This window comes from Macaca mulatta, chromosome X (genome assembly GCF_049350105.2).
Source record: "Macaca mulatta isolate MMU2019108-1 chromosome X, T2T-MMU8v2.0, whole genome shotgun sequence".
Classification (NCBI taxonomy): domain Eukaryota; kingdom Metazoa; phylum Chordata; class Mammalia; order Primates; family Cercopithecidae; genus Macaca; species Macaca mulatta.
In genome coordinates this window covers 24823754-24846457 of record NC_133426.1, presented here as the reverse complement: position 1 = coordinate 24846457, position 22704 = coordinate 24823754, and the positions used below count along the sequence as shown (strand labels likewise).

The 22704-nt window shown below is 51.8% G+C and overlaps 1 protein-coding gene across 1 annotated transcript; it reads left to right on the top strand.

Moving 5' to 3' along the window:
• Positions 1–10087: 10087 nt before the first annotated feature.
• ARX (aristaless related homeobox) lies at positions 10088–22251 on the top strand. The gene is made up of 5 exons (XM_001091313.5): positions 10088–10511; positions 12246–13122; positions 15754–15799; positions 18620–18948; positions 21148–22251. Exons 1-5 carry the CDS (start codon positions 10316–10318, stop codon positions 21386–21388), a joined length of 1689 nt encoding a protein of 562 aa, XP_001091313.1. The 5' UTR covers positions 10088–10315; the 3' UTR covers positions 21389–22251.
• The last annotated feature ends 453 nt before the right edge of the window (positions 22252–22704 follow it).

Genomic DNA, 22704 nt, shown 5'->3' with positions numbered 1-22704 from the left:
GGGATTGAGGAATTTCCCAGGATACAGGACTTTCAGTTGGAAAACCAGGCAAATCCTGGGAAAATCAGGCTGAGTTGGACACCCTCTCTGTGCCTTGATTTTCTCATCTGTAAAAGAGGGATTCTAATAAGTTGATCCATGTGAAAAGCACTTAGAACTGCAGCCTAGCATTTTGGTGTTCTTTATATGAAGGAAACTTTTTTTTTTTTTTTTTTTTTTTGAGACAGAGTCTTGCTGTATCACCCAGCCTGGAGTACAGTGGCGCGATCTCGGCTCACTGCAACCTCCGCCTCCTGGGTTCAAGCAATTCTCTCACCTCAGCCTCCTGAGTAGCTGGGATTATAGGTGCGTGCCACAATGCCCAGCTAATTTTTTTGTATTTTTAGTAGAGACACAAGGTTTCACCATGTTGACCAGGCTGGTCTCAAACTCCTGACCTCAAGTGATCCACCCACCTCGGCCTCCCAAAGTGCTGGGATTACAGGCATGAGCCACCACACCTGGCCAGGAAACACATTTTAAGTACTGGCAAAGAGTAAGCGCTCAATCTGTGCCACCTTCTATTCTCAGGATTGTCTTCTCTAAGGCATCTTCTGTCTCTCTCTTCCATCCCACTCTGCTACTATTTCACCATCCCCTTTCTCCTCTCTTCTATTTAATAGCTTAAAGGCTTAAATGTGAGCATAGTTTGTAATAAGCCCGACATGCTGTGAAATCCTTTGTTTCACTTACCACTACAGACAATACCAATGATGCCTTCGAAATGTTTTTAAGCAATTTAATATAGCTCTCATTGGAATGTCACAATTTTCAAAGTTGTAGTTCAATCTCCCTTTAGTGTAATGCAATAAAAAGGTTACTCTAATGTCATTTCCTTCGTATAAATAACATCAAAATGCTTCAACCCAGAAGCTGAAGAAGAGCGAAAGAAGGTGAGGAGAAGCAGGTAAGAAATTGGTCCATGATGACATGCAAGGGCAGCATTGCCTGGGCGGGTTTCCCTCTCTGTCTTTGACAAGGCATTTCTGGGTGAGATATTTTTGCTTTCCATGCAGTGGGAACCAAGCCTGACCAAAGGGATCCTGGAAGGTGGGGGGATAGCTGTTGAAGAGATGGCTGGGAACAAATGAATGCAGAGAAAATCTCCATAAACAAGGCCCCCTTTGAGAGGAAAACAGGACTCAACATATGCCAGATGGAAGTGGGACCTCCCAGGGAATGGAACTTGGAACAGCCCTCTCTGTTCTTTTTCTTTTCCCAATCTATGATTCCTAATAACTAAATAGGCCATATTTTTGGAGGAGATCAAGAGAATGAGTGAAAGAAAGGACAGGCATTTTCTCTGATGATCAGTCCCTTTTTCAGTTGGCAGAGAGCAAAAAATCCCTCCTCAATATTTTTGTGGGGTGTGGGGGGGGGCGCAGAAATTAAATCAGCCTATCTTTGTTTACAATTCTCTGTGTGGGGTACACACCACCATACCCCAAAAGCCAGGCCTGCATGAGGGAGGAAGGAAGGAAGGAAGGAAGGAAGGAAGGAAGGAAGGAGAGAGAGAGAGAGAGAGAGAGAAAGAAAGAAAGAAAGAAAGAAAGAAAGAAAGAAAGAAAGAAAGAAAGAAAGAAAGAAAGGAAGGAAGGAAGGAAGGAAGGAAGGAAGGAAGGAAGGAAGGAGGAAGGAAGGAAGGAAGGAAGAAAGAAAAGGAAAAGAAAAGAAAGAGAGAAAGCAAGCTAGCTTAGAATCGGCTCTACAGTGTGAAAGATTGTCAACAACAGCATTTTCTATTTGTACTGTTGGTGGTCTCTTCATTTGTCAGAAAAGGGAAATTTTACACCTGTTAGATTATAGTCTTGCAGCTATTTATTAGGTAGAACGTACAGTGACAGATAACGCCAACTCTCTATTATCCATGAAAAGAAATACGTAAAAATCACTCCTATGTCTAAATTTCACTTGAACCGTGGGTTTCAATCGCCTTTCTTTCCAGCCTTTCTGGGATTCTCTAAGCAAAATACATTGCTTTTAATTTCTTTTTAGTCCTTTGCAAGCCTTAAACCGTAGGAGTAATGAACAATGAAATGGCCCCAACAGCAGTAATGGGAGAATTGAGGGAAAAGAATGGGGCCAGGATAAATAAGGGATGGGGGCAGGGGAAAAGATCAATCAGCGCCCACCTCATGAGGATGAAACATCAAGTGCCATTTGCCCAAATAAAAGTACCTACTACACTCCCACAGCCACAGTGCAATTTTCTGGTTCGGAAAAGATGTTCCTGGGTACCAGGAGCTGTACTAAGACCTGCAAAACCTAAAGTGGGGGCAAAGAATGTGATGTTGATTAGAGGCATGCAACACAAAATTTCATGCGATTGTGAGAAATCTACAATTTCCTACTCAAAAACAAATCCGTTTGAGATTTCATTTAATCTCCAAAGAAAAACAGCTAAGGCTCACTTTCTGTGCATTAGCATCTGAGTAGATGTATTTGCTCTCCTCCTCCCACTCCTTCTGCCTCCACTCTCGGCCTGCACCTGCTACCACGGTCATTTTTGAGGGGCGATCGAGTCTGTGCGTCCTGGGGACCCCTCGGTCCCGAGCCCCACGCGGAGCCCGGCGCCTCTCCTCCCAGGCCCTCCCGGCCCGCGCCCTCTCGCGGGCGCCCATAAGTCCAGCGTCCTCATTCACCCGCGCCATTGGGGCCACCGGGGGTCGGGTCTTGGCTTTGCTCACCGGGTCCCCGAGACCCAGGAGGCGATTTGACAAAGGGCGTCGGGGCCGCAGCCGCAACGCCCCTAAGTAGCGCGGCCCCAGCAGGGCGCCCGGAGCTCCCCTGCCCCTGGGCTCCTGCACCTCCTTCCAGACGGGGAAACCGAGGCCGCCTCGGGCAAGCCGTGCCCTGAGGAGCGCCCTGCCCGGGGTGCCCGGTTAGAAGGGGAGGTGACGCCGTCGGTGCCGGACAGGCCCGGCCTCAGCGGCCCCACGAGGCCCCTATAGGCCGTGAGTGCTCCAGTTCTCCGCCACCGTCGCTGTCCCAGTCTCAGTCTGGGAACCGTCCCCCTTCCCTCAGAGATGCTGGGTGTCTCAAAAGAGATCCCGGGTGGGCTGGAAAGTCGGGAGCAGAGTGGGGATCGTTGGGAGGAGGGTAGAACTGGCCCAGGTTTGGAGGAGTCGCCTGTCAGAGCGTTGAATGTAAGCCCTTTTGCGCAGTTATTTTTATTCCGGGGCCTTTCTTGCCCGTCCTCGTCCTCGTCCTCCTCCTCTATTTTTTACCCCTTCTGTTCAGCTGTTTGTGTTTTCTGATCGGGGAAGTGATTTGCGGCAGGAAATTAGATATCTTTATTCCAGAAACACTGTGGTTCTAATGGTATCTATTCCAGAGCCGGCTCCATCTTAGTAGCTCGCTCTTTCTTTCTTTCTTTCTTTCTTTCTTTCTTTCTTTCTTTCTTTCTTTCTTTCTTTCTTTCTTTCTTTCTTTCTCTCTTTCTTTCTTTTCTTTCCTTCCTTCCTTCCTCTTTCTTTCTTTCTTCCTTCCTTCCTTCCTTCCTTTCTTTCCACTTGCAGGTTATTTTGCGATGAAGGGAACAGAGCGCAGTGCAGCCCGGCATCTTTCCTCCTCCCTTCCATACAATACAACTCTTAATTAAACACAGGGACACCCACACCTCCCTTCCCACAGGACCACTTCCATCTGCTCCTCCCGCTCTGAAATATCAGCCTTGTATGGGCAGGGAAAGCCTCGTGTTGAACTTCCCAATTAGCAAGACATATCGCAAAATGAGGGACTCTGGGAGCTGTTGTCACTACTATTTTTGATCCTTCCTTTCTAGGCCCTACCTAGTAAGTGTTTTGGTGGCCTTGGTATAACTTTAAAATCCTGCAAGTCTTTAGAAGCACGATTTCTGTTTTTCTGATTGATGAGTTCAGATTAATACACACGGTGCAAAAGAAGTAAGTTATGGATCGATTTGAACTGGGAATTTTTTACGTTTGTAAAAGCTTCGTCTTTAACTTTTTTTAAACCAGAGGTTGTAAGGGCTTCAAGGAAATTCAATTATTTCCAGGTTGAACAAGTGAAAGAGGGTTGGACAAGAACCCTGCATTTCTCTTTTCTCAATTTCTGGCTAGACCAAGAGGGAGTAGATAATGTATGAGTAGCGGAAGTAGTGGAAGCTGGGATTTGAGGATTTCCAGATTTAAATGTTGCAGGAGAAGTGAAAGGAGGGGGAGAGGAGGATACCTGGGGGGAGCTGGAGCAGGGTGGTGACCCAGGAGGCCATCAAGTCAGAAGATGGAGAAATCCCAGAGAGAGGAGGTAGGGAATCATCTAGTCAAAAAGTGAAGAATCCTAGCTTCAGAAGATGGGAGCCCCAAAATCTGAGCTCAGGGAACTTAGAATCACAGAGTGGGGTATTCTCAAATCAGAAGATGGGAGGGGACCTTGAGTGATATGAAGGTACCACAGAGGCCTATGTCAAATCAGAGAAATCTCAGAGTAGCTGCCTTCGGACGATACTCCGCCACCACCACCACCACCACCACCACCACCGGGGACTGAGGAATCTGAGGGCGCAGGCCGCCAGGCCTCCATGAACACCCCAGAGACTGCGGATTCAGACTTCCCGGCTGGTGTCGCATCCTCGGCACGCTTGCCTTGGCCCCACCCCCAATTATTTCACTTCTCAGTCCAGCGTTTCCCGAGGTTCGCCGGCAAGAATCCACCCAGCAATTATCTCCCTTCTCGCGCGCATGGGGGGACATTAACCACGAACGCGCTGGAGAAGAAAGGTACAGATGGGTCTTTTATTGAACACTTGGAAATGTTTCCAAGGCTTTTGTTTTTTTCCCCCATTCATTCCTGCCGGATCACTGGGATCTGCCAACTTCAGTCCCCAGAGGTTGCAGCAGGAGAGCCCGGCCCACTCGGAGCCCCCGCTAGGGGGCGCGCTCTGGCCGTGGCTCTGAGCCGAGCCCGAAAAGGGGGCTGGGGTGGGGAGGCTAGGGGTGCGGACGCGGACAGCCCAGCTCGGGTCCGCGCGGCCTGGGAACTGACACAAGCGTTGGGTCGCCCGCTGCATCTTACTCTAACTCCAATCTGTGCCCACCCGCCCCCAACCTCCACCCCGTCCAGGGTCGCCCGGAGCAGCAGCTACTGAGTCAACGCTGCACCGGGGACGCCTCTACCCTGGCCGTAGGCGGGGTCCTGCCGTCCGGCGGAGGAGAGGAGAAAGCAGATGGTGGTGATTACAGGGCACAGGAAAGTTTCCCTGTCTCTCGGGTCTGGAAACCTGGAGGGATGGGTGCGGCGGCAGAAGATGGAGAGCTCCCGCCGAGGAACTCCGTGAGAGCTCAGAGCCCAACCACCTGCTTCTCGCCCGTGGGAGGGGACACACGCCCCCTCTTCTGAGAGCAGACAGGAGGCTGCGACCATCTCGTCCAGCTTTGTGCTTGGAGCAAAGCTTGAAAAAGCCCCGGCTGCCGCCTGGATGGCTGATGGTGGTGGCGGTGAGGGGTTCTCTTTCCTCTCTAATTCTTTCTCCCCCACCCCCTCCCCCGGCTACTGACGGGCAACAGAAAGTGAGGAAGTTTGTAAATAAGGGGAGTTGTCCTAACATAGCCATCACACTCACGCATCCATACCTTGAGGGCTCGGCCGTGGTCCTCGGGAGGCTTCCAAAAAGCTGCTTCCCAACAAACCTCTCCCAGCCAAGCCCTAACTGTGGAACCCAAGGCTTAGGCGGAGGACACGGCGAAGAGGGAAGGATTAGCAAACGCGACAGAGTCTTCCCAGGAAATCCAAGTTCTATCAGTCCCTTTGGACCTTTCCACGGGCTGTTTCTTTGCAAATACATCAACAAATATACACCGTCCACAGACATATCCCAACAGCCGTGGGGAGAACTGAGGCAGGGTAGGAAGTGGAGAGCACGCAGGAGGCCGAGAAGGCGAGGGAGAAGTTCTAGGCAAGCGGATTATGTTACATTTCCTCCTATTACCAGACTTCCAGGAGGAGACACCTCGATTTGTGCATAAAATGCATACCCTAAAGTGGATAAGACTCTGAAAGCAGCGTTTGAGGAGGTTAACCTTGACTGGTTGAAGTTAAGGGGGGTTGGGGGGAAGCAAATATTTCTGTTTGTGCCCTCCGGCTCTTCCCAGCACCGGCTGTCAATCCCGACGCTTGTTATCCTCACAAGGCTTCAGTTTGTTTGCCTGATCTCAGCAAGGTTTTCTTCCACAAGTAGAACTATAATTGCTATAATTCTACTGTATCATTTGGATCATTGCAGTATTGTTGTTTTCTCTCTCTCTTTCTCTCCTCCTAACACTGCAATAACGCGCTCCAGTGTTAAATTAGCAGGTTGCGGAAGACCATAAATGAATGAAAGTTTGTTTAAAAAAAAAAAAAAGAAATTAAATAAATAAAACGGCAAAATGACTTGGCAAAGGGGATATCACATCACAGAGAATCCTTGCGTGTAATCAGGTCTTATTGTCTTCTCTTCCAATGGCTTCCAAATTGGTTGCTAGATTCCAATGAAGTTTATTTCTATTGTTTAAATATATGTTTTGAAGAGGCTGACCGTAATTTAAGGGGACCTGAGCTGTCCGGTGCAACTGGAAGCCCATCACAGCTTGATTTATCTATGTGTATATTGCACAATAAATTAAAACATCTCAAGTGAAAAGTATGTGAGGTTAACTCTCTTCCAAACATTTTTTTTCTTCTGGATAATGACATCTAACTGCCACCCCCCTTATTCCACATTTCTTGCAAATATAATTTTAAAACTACAATGTAGAATTAGCTCTCAGAAAAGAAAGGGGTTTCTTCTTCCACTCTCCTCTTCAAGGCAAATTATTATTTCCAGTTCTGGGAACAAGCCCCATTTTTCACCATAAACAACAGTTCTAAACACATGTGACCATCACTTCCAGCCATTATTGTCATTTTTATTTAGTGATTGATTTTAAAAGCAGATGAACTGCAAACCATCATTTTCCAAGCAGTCCAGGAAAAGCAAACCAACAGCTACAGACCCCAAAGATTAGAAGAGCCTGGACTTGTGAATAACAAAGTACAAACAAGAATGATATTATCACTAAAATGAAATTACTTTTGATTAGTAAGTAAAAGTGAGGCAAAAAAAAAAAAAAGGAAGTGAAGTGTCATTTTCCTGGCAAAGTAAAATTAAATTGGGCTAAACTGTAAGTTCTTTCATACATAATCCTATAGCCCAATTCTTAAAAGTCTGCCTACTCAACACATCAGTTACACTCTTCCTAGATATTAGAGACATCATTTTATTTTTCTAAAATGATATATAGAATAACATATTTTATATATATATATATATATATATATAACCCATATCCTAATGAGACATTGTGAAGACCACCACATAGTCTTATGTCTCCCCACCCAGCACCTTAGAAAAGTTTTCTGTAATTTTAAAAATTTAATCTCTTAGAAATAGCAAAAGTTAATTGTAGATTTTTGAAGTTGGTTATTGAATTGTGACAAAGGCGGTCTCAGGGCTACTGTGTGTAGAGTGAGCTAGGTCAGGCCCTTCTCCCCGAGGTGAACGTGTTTCCCAATAGCATACTCACTTGGGAAGATTGATTAGAAAATAACAAAAATAAATAAAAGAACAAATAAAACTAGTGTTTTCTCACAGGTCTCCCCTGAAAACACTTTATATCCCATTAATAGAATTAGATCTAATTCCAGGGATCATTAAGTCAGAATCAGAAATTCTTTGTTAACCTCCCCTTTTACAGTGGATGATTAAAATTAGAATACACCCCAGCAGAAAGTCCGACTTCTTTTAAAAGAAGAACAGCTGCACAAGGGGAAGGAGGGGGATGGAGGCGAAGAAGTCTTCCACCCAGAGAGTTGAAACTCCGTTGGGCTCTCAGAAATGATTTGTGCATTTGTCTTTTTGTTTAACATGATCTTTCTTGGACTCATTTTCAGCCCACTCCCTGCGTGTGCGGAGCCGACTCTGAAGTCACAGAGCCACCCGGCAGCCGGGTCTTGTAGATTTCCAACGCGGGGCCCGCCGGGGAGGGAAAAGTGCCTCTGTCTCCCCCAGCCACCAAGCCGCAGGGACGCCCGCGAGGGTCCGCGGCTGGAGGCTAGGAGGAAACCGAAGCTTCTTTACTCCTCTTGGCTGCGATGAGACCCGCGCGCCGGGAATGCACCTTCCGGGCCGGGGGAGGGAGGGTGGGAGGAAATCAGAGCGCAAAATATTAGTTTAAAGCTGAACCGGACGGTGTAAAAACGCCGAACTCTTGGTGGGGATGGAAAAGGAAGAATGCGGGAAAGGCAAGGAAAGATCCCAGGTGACTTGGAATCGCAGAGAGGGCTTAAAGGAAAATCAAATGTCAGCGATGGCTCGGGTTCTCCTCCGCTCCGCACCACAGCCCGCCCCATCTTCCAAGTGTAGGAAAAACGGACGAGAATTAAGCTAAAAGCCAAAGAGAGAGACAGAGAGGGACGGAGAAATTCTTTTTGTCCTGTCTTGAATAGTAGTAGTAGTATCAGTATTAGTATTCGCATTATTCATGTGCCTGTTCCCAACCCTTCATCCCCTCCCCCCAGTTTTGTCTTGAAGGCTCCTGCCAAGGCAGCCCGATCTGTCTGCTACCCACCCACCAGCATCCAAGAGTTATGCAGATGTTTATGGCTGAAAAAAAAAATCCCAGTTATGCATCCTTGTATTTTTAAATACTGACTGTAAGTGATTCAAGTATAATCCTTTGTAAAATGCTTTTCTCTTTGACACATTGGAGGGGGTTGAGAGAGGAAAACCCGGCGTGGATTCCCCCTCCCTGGCCCCTCTCTCACCCACCACTCTCGCCCCAACTCTGCCAGCGTCGGGGCCCCTGGAAATCCCTAGGAACCTGCACCCAGGAAGGGAAGGCGTCCGTGCTGGCCCCTGGCCCAGGCTCGACCCAACTTCAGTCGGAGTTGGATTTTGGTTCTCGGCGCTGGAAACTGTTTGGGAAGAAGGGTGCTATGCCTAAGTTTCACTCTCTCACCTTTTCTCAAGGGAGCCAGGTCATGAGAATTCAGAATTTTAGACGCTTAGATTTGGCCGCAGCAGAATTTGGGTTCCTTCCACCCTGGAGAGGTCAGGCATCCCCGAGGGTTCTGCTCCCTAGGTGCGATTGGAAGGTGAACAGCCTCAGGGTGACTGCCTAACAGATATGAATGTGTGGGGGGAAGAGGGAAGAGAGTCCAGGGAGAAAGAGGAGGCCCCCAGACTCGTCCCCAGTCGCCCCTCCTCGCTGCTGATACTCGCCTGTCCCTTCCCACCCAGTAAATGCTCTAGGGAAGGCCGCACGCCTATGGCAGAGCTTTGTCTGTAAGGAGGCTTTTTCCCATTCCAGAGTTTAAAACGGAGAGGAGAACGGCTGGGGGACGCTACAAACAAGAGAGCCACAGTCGGGCTCAGGGTGAAGACAGACAGCGCAATGCCTTGGGCCACAAGAGAAAAGCGAACTCCCAGACGGCAGATGTTTGCTTGGGGCGGTCACCCTGGCCCCTCGACGCCCCTCCGGCCTAGAGAGGACCGCAACTGAACGCCAGTGAGGTTAAGGCGGTGTCCTGGGAGCCCAATATCGGCTTTGAAAAGTGCCAAGTGAGTCTGAACGTGAGCCTCGAGGCCTCGCCTCCAGGGAACGAGGTCCTCGGGTTAGTGGAAGGGGCGCACGCCGCCCGGATGGCATTCACAGGCCTGACATCCCAATAAGCTAGAACTTCGGCCGACACTAAAGGGTCAAAGGAGGAGTTGCAGGAAGAGGATGGCGGACTTAGAAAATTGGTAATTTAAAAAAAGAAAGAAAGAAAGAAAGAGAAAAGGAAGAAAGAAGAAAGAAAAGAAAAGAAAAGAAAAGAAAGAAAAGAAAAGGAAAATTGGCTCTGGTGCGTGCCCGCTGCCCCCATCCCCGCCTGCCCCTCTGGAATCCAGTCCGGGCTTTGCGCCGCACCCACAGGCCGACGCTGCCCGGCCTCTGGCGAGAGCCAATCAGAGGGCGCCTCTCAGCACGTGGAGGAGAGAGACTCCAGAGCTCTGCGCCCGCTGCTCACTACACTTGTTACCGCTTGTCCTGAGCGCGGAGAGGGCGAGCTCGGGCCGCGGGCAGGGCGGGAGCCGGCAGCCGGCAACCGAGGGAGGCAGAGAGGCACAAAGATCGCAATAATATCCATTATAACCCGCTATCTAACCCCACCCCCAACACACACCCATCCATCCCACCCTCCGGGAGAGGCAGCCGGCGATCTGCTCTCTGCACCCTGGGAAAAAGCCCCAGCCATGAGCAATCAGTACCAGGAGGAGGGCTGCTCCGAGAGGCCCGAGTGCAAAAGTAAATCTCCAACTTTGCTCTCCTCCTACTGCATCGACAGCATCCTGGGCCGGAGGAGCCCGTGCAAAATGCGGTTGCTGGGAGCCGCGCAGAGCTTGCCTGCTCCGCTGACCAGCCGCGCCGACCCAGAAAAGGCAGTGCAAGGTAAGGATGCGCCCGTCAGGCACTTACTAAGGGCGTTGGGCCCTGATTTGGATGTTTAGTGTTCGGGGGCCAGTGGCCTGGAATTGTCAATTTGGAGAGGGAGGAAGGAGAGGGCATAACTCTGAGGCCTGCTGCCTCACAGAGCGTTAAATATCTAGCCAGGGGCTGTCTCTCCCTCCCTCCCTGCTTCCAGAAAAAGGCCCGTTTTCGCTTAGGGAGCCTTTAGGTTTTCGGTGTTGATCGTTAGGTTGTTTAAATGCCCCTTTTGGTGGCCTTGGGTGTGCTCTGAAGAGGGGCGACAGGTCAGAAACAGTAGATGGCCGGTGGACCCTTGTAGCAACAACTTGATGAAGACAAGAAGCCCAAAAGCTGGTGAATCGGGGTCTCCAGGCTGAGCGAGCCTTGGCCTTTCCTCTTTGGAAGATTTCTGTATATGCGGTGTTTTGGTTTTATTTTTTTAATTGTAGATTACTTGTGACCTTTTAAACCAAAGCTTTGCAGAAAACATCTTCCTGGGATTCTCCAAATGCTCCTTAATGTATTTAAAATGTATGAAATGTGTGACTTCTGGGTGCTAATTTTTTTTCTCTGTTATTTTATTTTTTAAAATAGAGTTGAGCTGTTTAAACTATTTTATTTTTTTCTGAAATTAAAAATTCCAGAACAAGTATCCTTTTGCCCCGAGCCTGTTACCCTCAAGTTTCGCCTCCAGCTTGCTGCAGAGGTGTCGCAGGGAAAGGAAAGAACTGTTGATTTCTTTTAAAATTCAAAAACAGCCGTCCAGCCACAACGCAGTTTGGACAGCAGGAGCAGACGGTTGAGAAGGGGGCATTTAAATAAAATTGACTTTTTTGCTTTCTTTTTTTAGCTTGCAGTGGCACCTATGCCAGGCGCTTCCTCAAAAGGAAGGAGCGGCCTGTGCCTGCTGCACTCCCACTCCCTCTCTGCCCCAGGCCTCTCCCAGAACATTTTTGCCAGGATGATTTTTCTTTGCCTTTTTGTGCAAGAAGCCCCCCAGCCCTCTCCCGCTGTGGGCTGTTGGGGCGCGGCCTGCACTTGGGGCCACAGGGTAGCTGTCCCCCACCCCGCCCCGCAGCGGTCGCCCTCAGGGCTGCCACCCTCTTGCCAGCCCTTGCCCTCATGGTGGAGCAGCGGGCAGAGGTCGTGCGCAAAGTTTTCAGGATGATGGTGATTTTTTTTTAAAGTTGTAGAATGTTTTCGGATTTTCCTCTGCCCTGAAGTGGGAAGGGAAATAAAAGTGAGAGAGTAGGAAAGGGGAAAGAGAAAGGAATAAAGAAGAAAGGAGAGAGGGGAGAGAAAGCCTGCGAAAAGAGAAAGAAAAGGGGAGAGAAGGAGAGATGAGGAAAAGAAGGGAGGGGGAGAAAGAAAAAGAAAAAAGAGAAGGAGAGAAAAGGAAGGAAGAGATGGGCAAGAGGAATAGATGAGGGAAGGAAGATAGGAAATAAAAGAGGGAGAGTGAGAGAGGAAAAGGAAAGAAGAGAGAGGGAAGGGGAAAAAAGAAGGAACCCAGAGAAAGGGAGAGGGAGAGAAAGAAAGAAAAAGAAAGAGCAAGAAAAGTGGAGAAAGAGGCCAAGGCGTCGAAGTCTGGTGGTGCGCGGTCCCCGCACGCCTGGGCCTAGGCACTGGGGGAGCAACTGCGGGCGGGCCCCGGCAGCAGCCCTGGCAGGGACTCCCCAGCCGGCCAGCTGGCTGATCGCTCTCCCTTGCCCGCAGGCTCCCCCAAGAGCAGCAGCGCCCCGTTCGAGGCCGAGCTGCACCTGCCGCCCAAGTTGCGGCGCCTGTACGGCCCGGGCGGGGGCCGCCTCCTTCAGGGTGCTGCAGCGGCGGCGGCGGCGGCGGCGGCGGCGGCGGCGGCAGCCGCCACGGCCACGGCAGGTCCACGCGGGGAGGCCCCTCCGCCGCCACCGCCAACCGCGCGGCCGGGGGAACGGCCGGACGGCGCAGGGGCCGCCGCGGCCGCCGCGGCAGCGGCCGCCGCGGCCTGGGACACGCTCAAAATCAGCCAGGCGCCGCAGGTGAGCATCAGCCGCAGCAAGTCGTACCGCGAGAACGGGGCGCCCTTCGTGCCGCCGCCGCCCGCGCTGGATGAGCTGGGCGGCCCGGGGGGCGTCACGCACCCGGAGGAACGCCTCGGCGCGGCCGGGGGCCCGGGCAGCGCCCCGGCTGCGGGTGGCGGCACCGGCACCGAGGACGACGAGGAGGAGCTGCTGGAGGACGAAGAGGATGAGGACGAGGAAGAGGAACTGCTGGAGGACGATGAGGAGGAGCTGCTGGAGGACAACGCCCGCGCGCTGCTCAAGGAGCCCCGGCGCTGCGCCGTGGCTGCCACTGGCGCCGTGGCCGCAGCAGCTGCCGCTGCAGTGGTCACAGAGGGCGGGGAGCTGTCACCCAAGGAAGAGCTGCTGCTGCACCCGGAAGACGCTGAGGGCAAGGACGGCGAGGACAGCGTGTGCCTGTCTGCGGGCAGCGACTCGGAGGAGGGGCTGCTGAAACGCAAACAGAGGCGCTACCGTACCACGTTCACCAGCTACCAGCTGGAAGAACTGGAGCGGGCGTTCCAGAAGACGCACTACCCCGACGTCTTCACCAGGTAAGCGCGTAGGGTGGTCGCGGCCGCAGCGGCGGAGAGCGCACGCGGGCCCCAGGGAGGGACAGCGGGCGGGCAGGGGCCCCGGCCTCAGGGCGGACACTTGGCTCCTGGACTCTGCGGAGGAGCGCCCTCCCAACACACCCACCCTTGCTCACCCAAACCACCCACTCCCCCCACCCCTACCCCGGTTCGGGCTTTAAGTTTAGGCTGGAATGGTTTCTCTCCTTCCCAAGGTCGTTGCAGTTTAATGTTTTCAAATTACAAGTTTTAGTTAGAGAGAGGAAAAGAAACAGCCTCTCCAAAGAGCGCCGGAAAGCGCCACCTTGGAGACGCGCGCGCAGCAGAGGGCAGACACAAGGCCTCCGGAGCTGCAGTCCGGGCTAGGTCCCCGGCGAGGCTCAGCAAGCGCTGTCCGCGGTCGTGCGGCCAGAGCAAAGCAGGGGCTATTTTTGGTCGCTGTGCTGTGCGCTCGCCACCCCCGCCTGGTGCCCCAGGAGCCGGGTGGGTATCAGTTACGCAGTTCGCAGTGAAGCTGGAGCCTGTGCCAGCGGAGAAGGCCTTTAAAAAGATTCGAGTTCTGTCGTTTCAGGACTCCTGAAATAACCAAAGGAAATCAGAACTGGGCAGTGTTTGGTGTCTGAACACCTGAGGGGCCCCAGCCAGACTCTCCCCTTCTACTCTCTGTCCTCTCCCGACACACACATTAAACCCACCGTGCGTTTAATGTAAACGGGTTTACCGGGTGGGCAATGATTGCTGGAAGCCTGGCAGGGAGTAGACAAAGCAGTTGGGGGAATTTTCTCTTTGGATCAGTGTCCAAGCCGGGTGTTCCACCTGGTCACACTCCACCTCCATTTGTTTTTCTGGGAAACATGTGCCTGTGTGATGACTGGACCCTCGGCCCCAGCTTATTCAGCCGACCACCTGGGGCGCCGGTCCAGGTAGGGGTCCTTCTCTCCCACCCCAAGGCCAAGTTCTGAGCTCAGGCGAGGAGCAAGGGTTAGGGCAAACGTCCCCCACTGAGGGGGAGAAAGGGATCGGTGACTGCCTAGCGCGGGGCTTGTCAAGCGCGGGCAGTTCCTTCAAAGGAGACGTGCGCAGCTTTTCAATGTGCATTTTAGAAGGGGAATGCTGCCCGCCACTTTGAACCAGAGGAGAAATCGCTGCTTAGGGCTCGGGAGGCCGAGTTAACTCCAAAATGTAGTTGGCCTGGCAATGCCTAACTCTCCTAACCAGCAACAGAAAAGAGAGGACTTAATGCCAGGCAAAGGCATTTAAACCTGGTCATCGCTTGGGCTACACTTTGTCTTCCCCTGTGTCACCCAGTCCTTTCCTTATCTTTAAAAAAGGAAATAAGTTTAAAAACCTATGTGTGCTATCGAATAGCGAATTGGCCGACCAACGTTTTGCGTTTATCATACGTGTGTATTTCCAAAGAAGAAACTGAGCTGGTGTCAGTTGGCATCCAGGTCCGCCCTTTTTTAGCTTCTGGCGGGCTTAGGGGCGGGGGAGGACCGAAGTGCACGAGGAGGGGCAGCTCCTTTTCCCCGCCCCACCCCCACCTCCTTCCAACCCAGGAGTTTGAGCCCCTTGGCTCCGGCCCTGAGCCAGCCTGAAGTGCCGCTTTAGATTTGCTGATGCCCGCTGTAGCTGGGGACAACGGAGGGCACTTATGGAGACGGTTTACCTGTGGTGCTGAAGTTTCAGGTGTGGACTGGGGGCCTACCGGCAGGGCAACCCCAGGTCCCAGGCTTCGGCGGCCCCCGCTCTTTCATATCAGCGTGCGGAGGGCCAATTATTCTCGGCGCACTCATATTTTCGGTAAACAGGTCGTAAGCCGTTTTACAGCATCCTAATGGTTTCCTATTTGCCTTAATTGTCGCAGTAATAACTGCAATGACGGGGTAGGGTTTCAGTTAAATTGACTTCCCCTGAGATGGGCAGGGTTTGTAGTGGGCACTGGAGTCAGGAGGTGCGCAGAATTTTGTTTAATCGAAAAATTACCCCACTGAACTCTTAACAAGCTTAACATACCTGCAGAGGGTAATGGGGAGTGTAACCCAAGGGGATGATGGAGGCAGGAAGGCGAGGGAGAGAGAGATGGAGGGAAAGGCATAGCGCTGGAAAGAGAAGAAGAAAGAAGGAGGGAAGAGAAATTTTTAAAAAGAAGGCAGAATGAAACCAAGGGGACAGAAAAATATTTTCTTACTTAAGTGCTGAGTTCCTATTCCACTTAATATTAGGACAAAACAGGGTGTAAGCTCTGTGTGTGTGTGTGTGTGTGTGTGTGTGTGTTGTCTAACTCTGGCTTAAGAGAGTGAGAGAGAACCTGTGTACCCAGGTTTGTAGACTCAGAGGCTCAAGAAGCCACCCTTGCTTGTCACACACGAATGTAGTATGATATAATAGATAATATCCTATATCTGGCAATGTACTTGGTGTTTTTGCATTTTCAGTCAAATAGTTAGCACTCCAGGGGTGATGGAATGGCAATGCCCATATGTTTGGGGGTTGGGGGCAGGCAGCCAGGGGAGACCCTAGTGGAGTAGGCCTGCCATAGAGGAGTGGATAGCTGAGAGGGCATTGCTGGGGCCTGCAGTGACCTCCTGTCTGTCTGTTGCTTTCTTATAGGGAGGAACTGGCCATGAGGCTGGACTTAACCGAGGCCCGAGTCCAGGTGAGCTGCACAACAGAGGGAAGAAGGAGGGATGAGGGCTGGGGGCCAGCGGGAGAGAGAGAGATGGGTTGGTAGGTGGGCGGGGGAGGGTTGAGATCCCCTTCACAAAACCAAGAGAAGCAGAATCAGAAAAGTAGACCCAAGCACTCTCTCACACACAAAGATATTTAAAACTTCAGACATGGGAGGTGGAAGGGGGAGGTTTTTGGGTTTGGGAGCCCGAGGAAGGAGTTCAGGATCAGAACAAGGGCTTTAGAGTCCCTGAGACTGCAGTTTGGGAGCCCCTAGCCCTAAAGCCCCTATAGGAAACAATCCACCAACCTACTTCTCCTGATTGAAATAATGGGATGGAGCATGGATTTGGTTGTTAGACAAATCCGCTCAGCCCCAAGCAGGTATTTGGCTGCGATTAAGTCTCCAATCGGGCTTCATAAAAGCCCACTTAGTGCTAGAACAAACAGGGCCATTTGAAGGCAAAATGCTGTTTGATTTCCCCTCCGCCCCACACAAGGAGCTGGCTAATGCTATTTGATTTCCCATTTTTTATAGCAATGAGCCCACATTGATCTAATAGGGAGTGAGTGCAATGCTATTAAAGGTGTTTGCAGCCCCATACCAGAGTGCATTTCCGAACCCAGGCCTCATAACCAAAGAGACGATCAACACTGAGCAGCCCCGATGGCCAACAGAAAACAGATGTCCCCGGGTTAGGAGCTGAGTGAATCACTTTACAGTCAAAATCAAGCGCTGATAAAGCACAATAAATTCCATATGGCTCATTTAATACACAACAGCTTCTTGCATTAGAGGGCTAATGATGAGTCCTGTCCCCTCCTTTCTGTTGACACATTTCTCCATTGTCAAACAGAGATGTGACAGCAACTCCGTATTTTCAGCTCAGGGGAACGAGTCGTGGGAAAGTTAAATAACTTTTAAAAAGAAAGAGAGCGCCCCCTCCCTTTCTCCTCTCTCCCTATTCACTGGAGAAGATGTAATTAAGTGAATATGAATTATTAGAGTCCTTTCGTTTACCTTTGGGGGGCCTCAGAGGTATTAATTCAATAATGAGGAATTGCAGGGGGACATCTTGATAATTGCAGTTGAGCCGGGAGAGACGATCTGTCTGTAAAAAGGTTTCCACGTTCTTTGAGGGCATTCTGAGTCCACTGCCCCCAGTTCCCCTTATTCTTTCACTGCGATCAAGGAGTGGCGGATATTCTTGTCTAGACAGATTTGGATACACAAAAGCTGCCCACCCAGTCCGGTCCCATCTACAGTCTTACTTTTTCAAGCCTCTGGGTTTCCACACTGAAGTGTTTCTGAAATTCACAAATAGATTATTTTGAAGGCTGTGGAATGGTGTCAAAGGGCCCCCTTTTGGCAGAATTGGAAGTAATTGACCGATTTGGATTCTTGATTTTTCTTGCCCTGGGGGGCTGTCTAGAAGTCAAACCAAGCTTAGATGCTACTGCTGGTAACAAGTCCCAGTGTGTAGATTTGAAAAATATGGATGTGTTTCACATTTTAAAATATATTCCTCTGGGATAATTTACATTATATTTTAATATAACTCTGTATAGCCCTGGAGTTCATTCTTAATTTTCAGACTTGCGTGCAGTTATAAACCCAGCCCTAAAAATATTAATGCCTTCAGGGGAGAAGGAGCATATCTTCCCAGCTGTGGGTGTGATGAGCAGGTCACATAAAAATAATTTCATGCTCCTGGGGTTTATTTTTAGATGATGGTAGCTGCCATATTTCAGGTAAAGGTCTCTATTAAAATTGCTTTCTATTAGCAATTAGGAAAATACCTCAGGCTGAAAACCTCCTCCAAGCCTAGAACTATCTTATTTAAATAACCGATTTAAACTACATCTCCAAAAGGAAATAAAAGACTTGTTAGCTCTGAAGATGTGAAAAGTCTACACCTATCCTGCCCTCTGATTTCTATGCGCCCAGGTATGCTGCCTGCTTCATCCATGTAGTCAGTGCCTTCCTGCATAGAACTGGGTCCTGCGGGGAGCCCCTGCCAAGAGCAGGCTGTGTACCCCTGTTTCATTTCATAGAGGAATGACCCCTTGAAATGTATGCTTGCTAATTAACTCGAGCACTTCTTCCCTCCCTCTCATCCCTCCCTGAACCCCAGAACCCAGCATAGTGCTCTTAGGTGTTCAGTAAATATTTCTGAAAAGAATAAATGAACTATCTCTCCACTTTCCTCTTCCATACAGAGCCAAGAATTTTGCCAGCTCTTGCGTAAATCTGAAATAGGTGAAAATAGCTGACATACAGTAAAACAAGCATGTCCCTCATCTCTTGGTGGCTGCCCATTCCCTAGAGTCACCATTGAATGCATGCTTTCACTTGCCTTATTTTACCCAGTCCTCATAACAGCCTTATGAGTGAAGTTTTATTATCCCCATTTTACAGATTCGAACACTGAGGTTCAGAGAGGTTTAAGTGACCTGCCTAAAGATCCTAGCAAGCAAGTGTCAGCACAGACGTTTAAACTTTGGTTTCCCCAACTCTAAACACACTGAATCGCGTTCCTTAAACTTGGAAAACTGGCCCAGTTGGAATGCGGGCAGAAAGGGTTTGCTTGTCCTGTTTCCAGCTGACTTGAAGTTGTGGCTCCTATTCACTGCTCATTTGGCCCCAGACATGTCCGAAAACTACCTGAGGCCAAAGAGGGGCAGGTGGGCGCGGGCCGCGGTGGAAAGGAAGGGGGGCCCTGTAGCGCGCCGAGCGAAGGGACGGGTACGCGCCCCGTGCGCCCGCCGGCCCGAGCCGCGCCGACCCTGGGCTCTCTCTGCCTTGCAGGTCTGGTTCCAGAACCGTCGGGCCAAGTGGCGCAAGCGGGAGAAGGCGGGCGCGCAGACCCACCCCCCGGGGCTACCCTTCCCGGGGCCGCTCTCTGCTACCCACCCGCTCAGCCCCTACCTGGACGCCAGCCCCTTCCCTCCGCACCACCCGGCGCTAGACTCTGCTTGGACTGCCGCTGCCGCCGCCGCCGCCGCCGCCTTCCCGAGCCTACCTCCGCCTCCCGGCTCGGCCAGCCTGCCGCCCAGCGGGGCGCCGCTGGGCCTGAGCACTTTCCTCGGAGCGGCAGTGTTCCGACACCCGGCTTTCATCAGCCCGGCATTCGGCAGGTAACGCATGGCCTCGGAAGTCTGTCTGTCTGTCTGTCTCTCATACACACAGAGGCTGGGGGCAGGGAGGAGGCAGGAGTCAAACAGGGTTACACACATCTTTTTCTTTGGCCCAACCTCAGAGACTGTAGCCAAAGAAAAAACTCTCTAATTGCGCCTCAAAAAAAGGGGGGTCTTGAAGGGATTGACTTGGAACTGAATGGGAAAGGGGAAGGCAGTGGCAGTAACGACAACCGTGACAACGGGGAATGAAAGCTGTAAAAGTACCATCTGAAGGCTGCAGCAACTCCCACCATAGGTGGTATTCAAGCAAACATGTACAGGTGTAGGGTACAGAGCAGGGATGACTTTTCAAGTTTTGCAAAAGTTCTTCCTCATGCCCCCAAACCTGGCAACCTGAGGAACACAGCCCTCATCCCCATGGGAGCCCTCGAGCCACCAGGCCCTCTGGGTGCACAGAATTCTTTCTTCTGCCCCAGACTCCATCTTCCTTGTCACTCAAGTGACCCGCTGCCAACGACAGCTCCGTATGTGCAAGCCCCGATCTACAAGGTAGTACAAGACAACGAAATAAAAGAAACAGCTCATCTTATAACTCCTTTTCTTTAATGAACATCGAATGAGGAAATAAAAAGTCTGCATAATCACATAGACAAAGAAACAAAGGAGGGATGTATTGTGTTAGCGCAGTGAAAATAAAACTGGATGCAGCTTCAATGATCACTCTTTGGGAGAACAAAGAAATAATAGATTCATCCAACTGCGCAGCTGCTTAACAAAAAATCATCTTACAGAAAATTAAGACTCGGAGTAAATTTAGTTTCTTATAACAAACCAATAAAATAAACAGCGAGTGCACTGAAGCAGAGTTAGTGACTCAGTTTACCTAATGGAACCAGGGCATGTTACTACGCCACCTCCGGGTCACACTTTATCATATCTTTCTGAGAAAAATTTTAAAGTTCTGTCTCTTCCCTCCCTCCACTTTTTCCCTCTGACAAGTGACTTGTAAACCCAGGTGAACCGTGGCTGGAGGACCGTGTTGCGAGATTCGGAGAGGCTGGAAGAGGGTCTGGGCTGGGGTGGTGCGAGGAGTGAGCAGTGGGCTTGGGAGAAGGAGGCGGCGCTCCGTGAGCCCAGGTGGGCTCATTTCTAACCCTGGAAATTCGGAATTGGCCCCGCGGGCCTGGAGCCAGAGCCCTCAAGGAGGCGGTCGGGAAAGCTCGCGGGCGCTCCAAAGCGGTGGGCGTGGGGGTGGTGTCCGGTGGCCCCGGGCGGCTCCGGCCACAGCTAATGTCCGGGTGCTGTGTGCATGGGGTGGAAGCGTCACGTGGAGTAATCCCGGCGCCACGCGGAGGCGGTGGCGCTGGCGTGGGTGCCAGGCTTGGGCATCGCCTTGCGCCGCGCGCCAGGGTCGTGGGTCGGGGGCTCCCTGAGGCCAGAGGTCACAGGGGCGCGGGGAAGACAGCTGGGGTCGCCGCGCCAGGATGTGGGGCTGCTGGCAGGTGACACCCGCCCGTCGAGCGGAAATCAACAGGCGGTCGTCCTTCACTCCCACCCGCGGGCACTGGCCAGACGCGGGTCGCTGAGTCCCGGGCGGAAGGGCGGCCGCGGCGGCGCGGGTGGCCCGGGAGGCCGGCGAGCTAGGCCTGTTTCTCCAGGGCGCAGTAAGTCCCGGGCCGAGGAGCCGGAGGGAGACCTCAGAGCCCGCGGCGTGCGCCTGGGCAGCTGGAATCCCACCTTCTCCGTCTTTTTTCCTCCCCACTCCCACCCTCCACCTTCACTTCTTCTTTTGCTCTCCGTCTCTCCTTTTCTCCCTCCGCATTCTCTCCTAGAAGATAGTGTCTGCAGCCTCTGGCCTTGGAATACAGCGTCCGTTTGAGCGAAACCACCGAATCCACGCCACTGGGCCGTGGGGCGTGGGGTTTCCACGCCCGCCTGTGGACCCCGGCCCGGCCCCTCGGGGAATATCTGGACTCGGTCTTTTCACCCCAGTCGGTTCCCTGCCCTGGGAAAGCCCTTTCTGCGGGGTCCAGCCTCCGCCCGCGCCCTCTGCCCATTTCCCCCTCGCCGCGGCCCATCCGGGTCCCGTGGGTACCGCGCCCCTCAGCTGCCGCGGCGACTAGCGGCTGGAGACGCTGCCCGAGGCGCCGCGCACAGCTCCCGAGGCCATGACCGCGCTGTTTGCTCTCCCCGCAGGCTCTTCTCCACAATGGCCCCCCTGACCAGCGCGTCGACCGCGGCCGCTCTCCTGAGACAGCCCACACCCGCCGTGGAGGGCGCAGTGGCATCGGGCGCCCTGGCCGACCCGGCCACGGCGGCCGCAGACAGACGCGCCTCTAGCATAGCCGCGCTGAGGCTCAAGGCCAAGGAGCACGCGGCGCAGCTGACGCAGCTCAACATCCTGCCGGGCACCAGCACGGGCAAGGAGGTGTGCTAAAGGCTGCCCTCCACCCCCGCGCCCCGCGCGCGCCCCGAAAGGTCACCTCACTCAGCACCACTCAAGACCAAATGGAAACAGAGGACCAGCACACTCCCGAGACGGCACTGAGAGAGCGCAGCCGCCTTCGCAGCACTCTGGATGCGGGCATGGCAGCCCTCTGCGCTCCGGGACGTGGCACCTCCTCGGCTGGCTGTCCACCCACCCCTGCCCCTGCTACTGCCAACCTCGCTCCAACTCCAACATCCACTCTCTCTTGTTCTCGCTTTCCTGAAAATATCGGGGAGGTTTTCTCCCCCAGACGCCTGACATTGAAGTAAAAAATTTAAAAAGCCCAACCTCTTTCTCCTGACACCCCACTTAGCCTTTTTTTTTTTTTTTTTTTTTTTAAATAGCATTTTGGCGCTCGAAGTTGATCTCCCCAGTGAGGGCCCCAGCGTGAAGCCAGGGCTCGGGAAGCAAATGCGAGCCTGTAAGATAGCTAACAGTGCACTTAAAGGAAAGGGGCATCTTGTTCTTGTTCTCTTCTTTATCATACACCAACCAAGGTTTTTATATCAAACCAAAGGGAAATACTCTGCTAGAATATGGACTGTTGAAGTCACCAAACTGTGATTATTGATTCTGTACATACCATTGTTATTAAAAAAAAAAAAAAAAAAGAACAGAGCTTTGTATATTTGAAATGTTATAACGCAATTGCACTCAGCGTGGTATGGTAAAAGTTTGTCCTCCTGTAGATTCTTACTGTGTTGTAGATACGGTAGGGTTCCTAGACAAATATTTATGTACTCAAGCCCTTTATTTAACTTATTAACTGTAGAGGCTTCCGAAACCTTCAAGATAAAGGCAATGGTACAGTACTTTTGTGTAATGTGTAATTGTTACCACTTTTCCTTGCTATCTAGTGGAGAAGTGTCACGCTCAAAATAAAAAAAATTATATGTTTAACAAAACGAAGTGTGAATGTTCCATACAGGCGCTGAGGGGACAGTAGAAACCACCAACCCCACCCCCTCCCGGAAGTCAAGGGTGGGTTCCAGTGTCCAGGCATCTCGTGGGATTATCTGCACACGCGTTTTCCTGGCAGAGGTCCCTGGTTTGAATCCGATCCTCAAAGGGAACCGGATTTCCTACAAAGGTTAAGGACGCCGCCGCGGTACTTTCCACGCGCACCTCGGCTCTCCCTGGTCGTATCGCAGCGGGAGCTGGGGGCCCCGGGCCACGGAGGTGGGGTGAGTTCCAGGATGGGTGGATGGTGGGCGTTGTTGACGGTGGAGTCAGAAATTTGAAGCAAGCGGGAGTCTTGGCTCGGA

Excerpts from the sequence above, each read along its gene's own strand:
- ARX (XM_001091313.5), top strand. The coding sequence starts at position 10,316 with ATGAGCAATCAGTACCAGGAGGAGGGCTGCTCCGAGAGGCCCGAGTGC. Across the intron at positions 10,512-12,245 it reads CCCAGAAAAGGCAGTGCAAG|GCTCCCCCAAGAGCAGCAGC; the intron begins GTAAGGATGCGC and ends CCTTGCCCGCAG. Across the intron at positions 15,800-18,619 it reads TAACCGAGGCCCGAGTCCAG|GTCTGGTTCCAGAACCGTCG; the intron begins GTGAGCTGCACA and ends TCTGCCTTGCAG.